Source organism: Urtica dioica, chromosome 10 (genome assembly GCF_054948205.1).
Source record: "Urtica dioica subsp. dioica isolate 48M chromosome 10, U.dioica_male_clone48M_v1_H2, whole genome shotgun sequence".
NCBI lineage: Eukaryota > Viridiplantae > Streptophyta > Magnoliopsida > Rosales > Urticaceae > Urtica > Urtica dioica.
Window position 1 is genome coordinate 16171671 of NC_142765.1, and position 12053 is coordinate 16183723.

Sequence of the window (12053 nt, forward strand, 5' to 3'; positions counted from 1 at the left end):
TTTTACTATAATATATTTATTTGGGCATTATAGCGAAATAGCCAAAATGAAACTATAAAATTTATTTTTAACCTATGTTTCACAAATTTTAGAGAAATAGCCAACATGATTATGTGACAATAATTAAGGTCTTATTTACCCTTATTTATTAATAAATTCGTCATTTTCTCTCTCCTATTTTTTTCCTACACTTTTTTTACGTAAAAACTTCAAAAAACCATATCTATCTCATATGAACTCGAAATTGAGTGATTCCAAATCCTACGGATTCGTGACGCCGAGATCTTCAAAAATAGATCCATTGTGTTGGATGAAAAATAATGTTTAATACCATAGATGTAGAAAAATCTACCTTAAATATGGAAATAACTGAAATTTTTTGAAATTATCAAAAAAAATAAATGGAAATGTAAATATGATGCATTAAAAATAATTTTTATCAAACATAATGGGTCTATTTTTGAAGATCTCGACGCCACGAATTTGTAAGATTTGAAATCACTCGATTTCGAGTTCGTATGAGAAAGATACAAATTTTTGAAGTTTTGATGCAAAAAAAATTATTTGAAAAAAAATAGGAGAGAGAAAATGACGAATTTATTAATAAATAAGGGCAAATAAGACTTTAATTATTACCACATAAGTCATTTGGCTATATACCTAAAAATTGTCAAACATAGGCTAGATCCAAAATCACATGTTTAAAGTGGCCTAATTAGTTACAAATCTCTATTTATTTTACCAAACACAAAATCAGCTTTTGTTACCAGCAACAACTGTTTTATAAACAACTTACCAAACACCTGTCAGTTTTTAAAAAAAAACAGTTTTTTTCTAAAAACTGAATCTAAAAGCATGTTTTTTTTTTAAACAAAGCTATGCCAAACGATGCCTTTATAATTTTTTTAGATTTTTTTTTTCAAATAAAAATAAGAGATTGGACCATAGACACAAGTAGTGTTCATTTATCAATTTCTTTTTTTATATATAAAAAAAGATAAAAATGTTTCCAAAACATTTTAAATACATTTTTTTAAAACCTAAATACTTTTGAACATGTTTCTATATATTTCTTCCTTCAAACTAAAATATATTAATTATTCCGCAGTAACGTACGAGACATACTGCCTGTATATATATAATTCTATAATTTTAAAATATCACATTTCAACTCTTAAACAAGTACTTTCTTATACTTATCTCACAAAATTATTTAATTTTAATTATTTTTCTCCGTATATAAATATCTTATTAGTTTGAAATACAGCTGTATTTACACCATCAATATACCCACCTAAAATATAAAAATTTCAAGTGCACAATCACCTGTCAAAATTGATATGATCCTACTAGCGAAGAAACAATGGCATTTTGAGGAGTCAATTTCAAATTTTAAGGGTTCAAGGCTTCAACGAAGACTTTCATGGTTTAAATCAAGATCAATAGAAGAAGTATAAAGCTTGCTTGGACTGATCTACACTTTTGGAGGTAAAATACTTACTTCATCATCAAAGCAATTGAAGAGATGTTTAAGAATCCAAAACCATTTTATTCTTCATCAGATTACAAATGAGTATGACTTGTAAGTTCGATAAAAGTTCATGTAGAACTCAAGAGAAGACTTTCAATTTTTTTTAAACGCCACAAGATTAGTCTTGATAAGTTCGATAAAAATTCATATAGAACTCAAGAGAAGACTCTCATTTTTTTATATCAGAATCTGGATGCTTTTCTCATTAAAATGAAGAGGTATTTATATGCATGAAACAACTCTTCATGCAAGGAAAATCAAAAGCCTCATTTAAAACCCATTAACACAATCAAACCATAATTAAAACCAAAGATTCGAATACCGTTACGGATGCCATATCGAGACTCGGATTTTGCTGGGTCCCCGGGAGATACCCTTCGTTTACCGATGTATCCAGTGAAAGGAAGGGTAAATTGTACCGATGAACTTACCGTTACTGACGGGGTTTACCGGCAAATACCGGACTTACCGATAGGGTATCCAACGAACAAATATTTATCTAATTTTTTTCTATATATATGTATAAATTAATAATAGTGTTAAGATAATTAAAAAATATAAACACTAGATAAAATTAAATTAGCGAAATAAGCCACCGAAAGTCTAAGAATTGATAGATAGCCAACATTTTGTAAATTTTTTTGTAAATAGCCACCTGAACTTTTATTTATGACACTAAAAAAGACAAAAATACCCAAAAAACATTCCCGCTTATTTTGGATTTTTTTTTTTTTTATATTTTTGAGTGCCATAAATAAGTTGAGATGACTATTTTTAGAAAATTTACAAAAGGTTGGTTACTATACAAAACGCTATAAGTCAAATGACTATATAACTAAAAAACCCATATTTGTTTATGTTAAGTTAATGTTGATAATACTAAATAAAAACAATTGAGAAGTTAGTATAGTTTGTGACATAAATTAAAAAAAAAAAAAAAAAAAATTGTTCCGCAGAATTGTGACATAAAAAATTTCCCTACAATTTACTTTGCCTCAAAATAATAGGAAATCAAATCGATTACAAATATATATATATATATATATATATATATATATATATATATATATATATATATATATATATATATTGAATCGTGTTGGCAGCAACGCATTGCTTATCAAGTTCAATTAGAGTCTTTTCTTTATTCTTTATTTTGCTCTTGTTTTTCCCAAAAACCTTTCCCCCCTCTCTCTCTCTCTCATTGTCTTCTTTCCAAACAAACCAAGCAACAAAACTAGGTGACTTCAACGTCAGGAATCGTCGAGATGAAAAAGACTTCAACGTTGGCCAGTCGAAAAGCTTTGAATCGGGAGCCGGACCGCTTCTCGTCCAGTTTCCGACGGTTTACGCGGAAAAAAATGGGTTTTGAACGTCCAGGTGCAGGTCTTCTCCATTTTTCCGATTCCCGAGCGAAAACCCCGAAATTTGAAACCTCGATTAAAACCCCCTAAGTAAGCAGACTACATAATCACATATCTGAAACCCAATAAATACAACATTTTACATTCAACCTACTAATAAAATGAAAATAAACAATTCTCAATTGAAGCAAAAAGTCGTGCAAAAAAGTCATGCCCGTTTGTAATCTGATGAAGAATAAAACGTGTTTGACTTTTTAAACATCGCTTCAATTGATTTGATGATGTAGTAAACATCGTTTCATTGAAGTCTTGAACCCTTGAATTTGGAATTGGCTCCTTGAAATGCCCATATTTCTTCACTCGCAGGATCATAAAAAAAAAAAAAAAAAATTCATCCAATCCTTAATTTGGAGCATGAAAAAAAAACCCCACAATAAAAACTAATCATAATAATAATAAGAAAAAAAAAAGGTTAACTTCCAATACAAGTTACCCCACATACCAAGCTCGCTCAATCAAATCCCTTATCTCTTCCCATCTTCACACAAAGAAAAAGAATGATGGTCTCTCTCTACTTGGCTGCAAAAATATCCTCTAAATCTTTGTACAACAAGCCCTTATTAGACTTATTTTTATCGGCATTTCCGACCCCGGGGCTACTTCCACTCTTCTTGGAGCCCCAGAGTCCACTCCAACCACCGCTCCGGCTCGTCGAAGCCTCGTTGGCTCCGCCGCTTCCTTCTCGGCTAAAGCTCGCCTTAGCCATTTCCCTGAGCTGCCTCAGCCACGGCTTCTCCGCCCCAACCGACCCTTGGCTCGAGCTCTTCTCCGTGCTCTGGCTCCGGCTCTGACTCTGGCTCCGGCTCTGACCAACCCTCGGCTTCGAGAACTTCCTCTCGAGCCCGTCAACCCATTTCCGGGGCAGGAAAACCAGAGCCGACCCGACCAAGGCGATCAAAACCCCTCTCGCCACGGACCTCTCTTCCGGGTCAAGAAGCCTGACCTGTCCGTACAGGGCCCACCACTCGTTGGCCATCTGAGGCACGTACCAGACGAAGAAAAGCGACACCATGAGAACCCCGACGAGGCTCGAGGGAGATGATAAGGGGTGTGACTTGAGGCCCAAGCAAGCGGCGAAGAGCGCGGCCTCGGCCGAGACCGAGAGGATCTCCGTGAGCTGGACTCTTTTTTTGATGAAGGGCTTCTTGAGGAGGAGGAAGAAGAGCTGGAATGAGGTGACGCAGAGCAGGGCCGTCGCCGGAGACCTCGACAGCGACAGCCAGTCTTGCGCGTGGGTCCCGGCCATTACTCCGAGCAAGACCCTCTTCGAGCACTCCAAGACGGTGTAGTAGATTCTCAGGATCCCGAAGAGTTTTTGGATCGCCGGCGCTTCGGCGTCCTCGGTCTCGTCGTCCGACGCGATGATTCGGTCCCCCGCGCTCTTGCCTGCACAGAAGAAGAGGAAACGGTTTTTTTTTTTTGGCAGATACTAATTTAACTGTAATAAATAGAAGAAAAAAATCCTTTTTTTTTTATATTAATTGTAGTAGAAATAGTAAATTTCGTGTTACTCCGAAATTCTTTGGCCAAAGGTTAATTTGAAAGAGATGGAAGAAAATACATGCGAGAAACCAAAAAAAGTGACATATTGTTAATAATTTTTTATTATTATCATGATTATTATTCTTGTTATGAGAATGGAATTTTAATGTCTAAACTATTTTTATTAGCAAAATAGTACTAACGTTGAGCGTCATACCGCGCGTTTGAAGTATTTTTCAGCTTGTGAACTAAAGTGATTAATTCTACTGCATTACATACTAATACTTGAAAATATTAAATTCTAATCAAGGTTTAAACTTGCCTGTGGTGCTATTGTTTTGGTCTCCTCTGGCGATGATCTGGGAGAGCATGTACTTTGGTGGGCCGCGGAGGTCTTCGAAAATCGGGCCGAGAGCGAGGAGTGATCGTGGGCTTTTCTTCTTCCACGTCCACTGGCCTCGTTTTCCCGGGCCGAGCGTGACTCGGACAAGCTCGCGGTACCACCGCCACGTGCTTCCTTCTCTTTGGACCTCCTTGTACTGAAGAAGCCTCGCGAACGTGACTCCGTACGAGAGGAACACAAACAGAGACGTCAGAAGAATCGCTACGAGGCTCAGCATTGAAATTCCGACTATCACCCCTGACGTGTCCTTCCCTAGTTTTAACCGCGTCGTATCGTCAAATTATAAAGTCGTGATTCGTAGGAAAAAAATATATAAAATGGCCATAAAAACACTAATTGATCAGCAGCTAAAGTGACGGTTGTCAATTTGTTTTTACACTGTCATTTTGACTATTTCACTAAATTTAGACAAACCTCTGAGATTTTTACAAATCTATTATTTTACCTTTGAGTAAGGCTGAAGAGACTTGGGAGAGGCAAGGAAATGCGAGGATGAGGAGGAATATCTCGAGCCTCGGGAACGTGAGAGCTCCAAAGCCTGCACTGCTACTTTCGGGGCTTTTCTTCCTGAGCTTTAAAAGGGATAGAAGTAAGATATGAAGCAGCACCAAAGTGCCTGCAATCAAGGCTAGCCAGAACATACTTCTTTCGAAATTCGTCCACCTACAAACAATATGAAGAAATAAATAAATTAAATAAAAAACATTATTGGTTTTTTATCGATTACATATCCCTTGCATTCGTACCCGTTTCTATTATGAGGGTCCAAAAACACTTCTGCTTCCGGTTTAGTATTCGGGTTCTGCGACACACAAAATAAATAAATAAACCTTAGTAATCCGGGGTAGTATGATAATCAATCGATAATTAAGGGGTTAATATATTACTAATCATAAGCTATGTAAGCTTCAAAGCAATGATCAAAATGCCGGTCGCGGGTGATTCTATTTTTTTTTTTTTTAAATGATGATGGCTGATGGAATTATATCTCAAAATCCGTCCCTTATCCGAATGATGTTTTTCATGAATATTTGATAAATAGCCACAAACATGACATGTTTGCCATTTCATTGAAATAAAAGGGGGTGATACTTATGTCAATTTAAGCGTGTAAATACGTGGATATAGCTATTTACCAAATATTTACTAAACGTTGGCTAAATAGTAATCTAATATCCAATGGATCCTTATATGTAAATATACATATATGTAATATTTGCCTGAAAATTGTCGGTTTTCGCTGGAATTTCAATTTTCGCTCAAATTTCAACGATTTCTCATAATGAAACAAAATAAAGTATTGCTCTTCCGCCCATATGCACCAAAAATAAAAAAGTCGACAAATTTCAAGATTTTATAACCCATGGGTAGAAGAGAGGTATAAAGAGCCGACCTCCAATTTCAAATAAATAAAATATAAAAAATAAAGAAAACATACGAACGGTTTACCTCGAAGTAGAACCGGTATTCCATGGGATCAAGTGGGAGACCAAACACCTGTGTCGGTTTAAATTTCTCGGAGATCACCGCGGTGTAAGGACTAGTCCCGACCATGACATTGCTAGCGTGACGACTCTCCCATGGGAGATGAAAATATGGAATACTCCATTGGAGGCCGATCACAAACTCGTAGTACTCGACCGGCAACATCACCGCGAGCCATCTCGAGAACGCGAAGACCTGAATGTGGCAAGCGATTCTCTATAGAAAAAAAAAAGAAAAAAAAATGAGAATTGGTTCACTTTTGATGTAACTTGTTCCCCAAGAAAGAAACAAGTTTTAGTTCAAGTGTGTTTGTTTTTTTCAGCTTACAAAGAGATTTCTCGCGGGATCGGTTCTGAGAGAAGACGGTCCTTTGAATGTCCAGACTGTTTGAAGGCTTGAGGTCGAGAATGAGAGAAATCCCGACACGAGACACGTTGCGAGAAACGAAAAAGTCACGAGCCCCGAGGCTATGGAAGACACTAAAGGTACCGAATCTGCGCATTAATCAAACTTAGTCGCCGAGATTATTTTAAGCCCCGAGAAAGTGAATATAAATTAAATTATTTTTTTAAAATGTAAGGCCTTACAGTGTCTCAGTTGTAGAAAGTTAGAGGCGAGATTTTTGTTCCCCGAAACATCGCCAGTCACGTTTTCGGGCACGTGGACTGTTATCGAATTGTCGCTTGCTTGTATGCCAAGAATATATGTGCTTCTACTTATTTGGTGAAAGCTGGAAAAAAATGATAGTATAGAGAAATTTATTAGTATAGTTTTCAAACCATTTGAAGCTTGTGCTTTTACAAAATAACCAAATTTAACAAACAAACAAAAATCTGCTCGCATTAGAACTGTAGTACTACACTCAAATGGTTAAAAATCACTATAAAATGCGAATTCTTGATTAGTTTGTTATATTTCTTCGCAAGCTAAGGCTAAACATGGACAAACAAAACGGAAGAGAGCCATAATTCTCTTCCGCTATGTTTGAAAAAGACCGGAACCAGAATTCTGTTTCGGTTCCAAAAGAAACAAAACAGTGTTGGAAACTCGGAATGGTTTTTTTTTTTTTTTTTTTGAACAGTGACAGAAAAAATTTAACTGAGGTAAATCCATGACATTTTTTTTGTTCTACTTGCCTTTTTACATGCCCTCCCGAAATGGACACGTGAGAAGAATTGAAATCGAAGACGGGCTTCACAAACGTGATGGCGATAGGGATGTTGTGGTCTCTCGTCCGCCAGCTGGACGTTGTTCTCAGCTTCACCGAAGGCCTCTTTGAATCTATAATAACTTGTCCTTTTCATTGTTTACAAAATAAAAGTAGCCGATTCGAGAGAGATTTGTCGTTCACTCACCAAAGAGGAAAGTAGTTGGTAAAACCGGAGAAACCGGGGTCCCGGCTCTGCTTATGATGATGCTCGACTCGACGCTCAATGTGACCACCGAAACGCTAGGCACATTCTCAATCTAAAAAAAAAAAAAATCAAATTAATTATTTTTTACAAGTTAAGTCATGTTGTTTACAATTACTAATCTTTGCAGCATAATTGACACACATAGAGACACAAAATACATGACATTAAGTACAAAGACTTGATTACATCTACTAAGCAGTAATATATTTATATTTGTTTTAAAAAAAATGTGATACTAAATTGTCAAAATGCGTATAACTAGAGGACTAGTATACTGACTAAATTCATGAGAGAGAGAGAGAGAGAGAGAGAGAGAGAGAGAGAGAAAGTTCAAATATTTATTTCTTCTTCGTCTTTTTTTTTTCCTTTTAAAATTGTGCTAACCAGAAAGCCGAATCTACGGTTCCCAATGGTCTGTGAGTGAATCGGAACGAGCTTCCCTTGGCTTGTTCTCACAGAGCCCAGAATCTCTGCAGACGAGTTCAGAATCGGTTCCGAGAAATACAAATACGCTCTCAGATGTCTCTCGTTATTCGTCGCCAATACTGTTCTGGTTTTCCCGCTCAGCTCAACCAGTCTCTCTGGAATGTGAACCCTCACGTTCACAAACACACTTCTTCTATCTATCAATAAATAAATAAAACAATTTATTAGAATTTAGAAGGAAGAAAAATGTATATAAATAAAGCACAAAAGTGAACTGACCGTAGTGAAGAAAGAAAGTCGAATTCGCTGTTCTTGCGAATCTGTTTCCGGCGATGTCGGAGCAGAAATCCTTGTCCATCGCCAGAACCACTCGTCCGTACGAAACTTCCGGCGATAAACTCACGGCGAGCGAGTATTTTAGGTCCTTCTCGAGAACGCCGAGCGACGCCGGAATTACTCGTCCCGATCCGTATACCAATACCTAAAAATTGAAAAAAAAATTCCATAAATCAAAACACAGAAACGAAATCATTTATGAATCGAAGAAAATAAAATACATATGTATTTGTGGTTGAGAACCTACTCACGTTGCAGGCGTTCGCAGAGAGACACGCGAAACCTCCATTGACGATACAAGGCTCGCTGAAAGAAACGTTGACCGAGAAATTCAGAGCGTTTGTGAAAGGACTCGCCGCGGTTATATTCGCTGTTGGAGGCACTGTATCTGCAAAAAAAAAAAAAAAAAAAAGTATTTAAGAGTTTGAGAGAAAGAAATAAAAAAAAGAAATGAAAGGTTATTTTTTACCAATTGTCCAGTTATAAGTAACACAGCCAAGTCCTTGAAGTCCATAATTATTTGTGCAAACTTCAAATGTGTGTTTCCCATCTTGCAAATTTGAGTATGAAATTCTTTTGGAGTCGCATTCGGAGGCAATACCATTATCTAGCTGCATTAAAATGAAAAAAAAAATTATAAAATAAAAGAAAATCTTCGAGACATATGTGTATGTATATATATACCTTGCAAGTGAAGCTACAATTACTAGAACACTCAGTGTCTGAAACATTATCGAAGGCGAATAAAGGCGAGCTTCGATGCGAGAACTTGCTCGGAGTCTTCAAGAGCTTCACGGAAGCCTCTGAGAGGTAACAGAGGAGTGATGTGAAGGCAAAGAAGAGCAATAGTTGTGAGGTTTTTCCGGCGAGCCGATCCATTTTTGTTATGATCGGATTATTGATAATGGCATGTTTGGCTGTTTTGTTGGTGAGTTTTTTTTTTCAGTTGGAGAGTGTACAACACAGCACGAGAGAGAGAGATGAGACTGAGCCTATTCAGTGAAAGAAGCTCTTTTTCATGGGAAGATAAGAGAGAGAGAGAGAGAGAGAGAGAGAGAGAGAGAGAGAGTGAGATTTTGTATTGAATGAAGGCAATAATCGATAGGGACAGGAAAAATGTAAACAAGGCAATTAAAATTTAAAACATACAAATTAGTAAAATAGTCATAACTTATCATTTGTTAAGAAAGTAGTCAAACAACCTAGTGATATTACTTCATATGAGTATATGACCATCAAAACCATATAAATAAACTTTAAGTTGAAACTTCAATTTGTCTGAATAAAATATTATTCTCACATAGACACCACAACACATACTAAATAGTAAATAAAATAAATAATAATATAACTGCTAGTAGTGCTAATTTTAAATACGGAGAGAAATTTCACTTAATATGTGTAAAAAATTGCGAAAAATTAAGCATTTTTAGAGCGAAAAATGTCACCAACTTAATGCTGTAGGTATTAGTATCGATAAATTTTTGTTGTTTTATAGTTTTAGAATATCATTTATCATTTTTTTTATTCACATATGGGATTTATAAGTAACATCTTCAAAATTGTTGACCATACGTGATCAAATATATTATACATTATTAATTTTAATTTTTGCTTTGATAATAATAATACTAAGACATATATATGTATAAACTATTTTCGATTTATTGATGAATAATCATCAATTCAGTTTAACCTTCCGGTAAGTGTTTAGCTATCAGTATTGATCATTTACTTTGTTGAATACTTGTGGAATTCCTCGATCATATGTGATTTACTAATAAAATCAAAATTGGGACACATTAATGATATAGGTTAGTTTTTTATTATTGATATATTTATGTTTATTCAAGTAAAATAGTATTATATAAGATTCGTGATCTTATAAAGTTTAATATAGATTTAAGGACTGTTATTTAATATTTTTGTCGAAAAACATTTAGGGATCTTTTGAGTGTTCCAAAGACCAAAAATTACTCAATTGCTTGTCATCATCCCATGATGGAATAATAATTATCTTATTAGCCCCAAAACAAGCGTGTATAGTGAATCATGTGATTGCTTTTTTTTTTTTAGAGGAGTTAGACATATAATTCTTATATTAAAAATCTAGCATAAAAGATCATTCAAACTGAGAAAAGACACATGAGCTATATTACATGAGCTATAAAATCTAGCATAAACATACGTTAAGTTATTTTTTTTATTTGAATAATTACACTAGAATTTTAATTGAACTTAGCTATTTTGCTATTTCATCATACGGTTTTTATTTATTTTTTTAGAAAAAGATAAAATTTTATTAATTCTATTAAAAAAAAAAATTGTGACTGCGAGAGACATCTTAAGACTTTTAGATAAAAATTGTTTTGTCAAACAACTACGATGGACGCATAAGTAAATCTATTCGGATGTACATCTTAAAACTTTTAGATAAAAATCGTTTTGTAAAAAAAGGCATGACTTGACACGTCTTCATAATTATCATTTAATAGAGCCGATAAAAGAAGTCGTTTCTAACCACTCTCACTCTTTGAATATATGTTGTTATAAAATACTACACACTGATTCAATGATTATCGTAATGTTCGAGATTCTCCGTTGCTCACAAACGTTGCCATCCAACCTTATAAGAGGGCCATTAAGTAAAGTAAGATCGATTTTTATTGCAACTCTGGATCTCAAACCTCTAACTAATTTACTCAAATCATTAATCTAGAGTACGTGTTTTGATTATGCAAATCTCATATCGAAATGTATTGTCGAGCGCCTTAAAATTACTATGCCTCATTGTATTTCAGAGAACCAAAGTGCTTTCATTGGCGGGAGGCAAATCTACGACAACGTGATGATATGCTACGAGGCGATCCACACCATGTCTCGGGGAAGATTTGGCAACGGGTCGTGTGCGGCTCTAAAAATTGATATGGCAAAGGCATATGATAGGGTGGAATGGGCTTTCTTGGAGGCAATGATGCTCAACCTCGGCTACGATGCTCGTTGGGTGGAGAAGGTTATGCGCTGCGTGACCTCGGTGAGTTTTTCCTTTAATATTAACGGTGATATTCGTGGTAGTGTGATCCCTGGCAGGGGGCTGCGACAAGGAGACCCGCTCTCTCCTTTCCTTTTCCTCTTCTGTTCTGAAGGGTTGTCTAGTCTCCTGCGGGCGCGGGAGGAGCAGCAGCTTATTAGGGGGGTTCGGTTCGGACGTCAGGATCTCTCTATCACCCACCTCTTCTTTGCGGATGATAGTATTGTGTTCTGTCAAGCTACGATGGAGGAGTGTGAAGAGGTTACGCGTTGCCTTCAGGAATATTCTAGAGCATCTGGTCAGGTGGTCAATTATGCCAAATCCGATGTTTGTTTTGGCTCGGAGATTGAGGAGGCGGCTGGGGCTGAGCTTGCTACTATTCTTCATGTGTCGGTTACGGCTTGCCATCAACGATATCTGGGGCTCCCTACGACCGTGGGTAGATCGAAAAAGGAGATCTTCGCCTTTGTTCGTGAACGTGTTTGGGATAAGATTAACTCATGGCGGGGGTTGTTTTTCT

At 36.1% G+C, this 12053-nt stretch overlaps 1 protein-coding gene across 2 annotated transcripts; it reads right to left on the reverse strand.

Annotated features, from left to right (window-relative positions):
* Positions 1-3077: 3077 nt before the first annotated feature.
* LOC149383552 (uncharacterized) lies at positions 3078-9539 on the reverse strand. Of its 2 annotated transcripts, XM_089628744.1 has the most exons (14): positions 9187-9539; positions 8972-9113; positions 8754-8890; positions 8446-8647; positions 8125-8363; positions 7681-7792; positions 7462-7606; positions 6913-7055; positions 6653-6819; positions 6290-6541; positions 5587-5642; positions 5286-5503; positions 4760-5092; positions 3078-4341 (listed from the first exon to the last, which is right to left on the reverse strand). In XM_089628744.1, the coding sequence occupies exons 1-14, from the start codon at positions 9379-9381 to the stop codon at positions 3467-3469; spliced, it is 3216 nt and encodes a 1071-aa protein (XP_089484870.1). In that variant the 5' UTR covers positions 9382-9539; the 3' UTR covers positions 3078-3466. The 2 variants fall into 2 exon arrangements, with proteins under 2 accessions (XP_089484870.1, XP_089484871.1); XM_089628745.1 differs by lacking the exons at positions 8972-9113; positions 9187-9539 and having other exon boundaries at positions 8750-8827.
* Positions 9540-12053: the final 2514 nt, after the last annotated feature.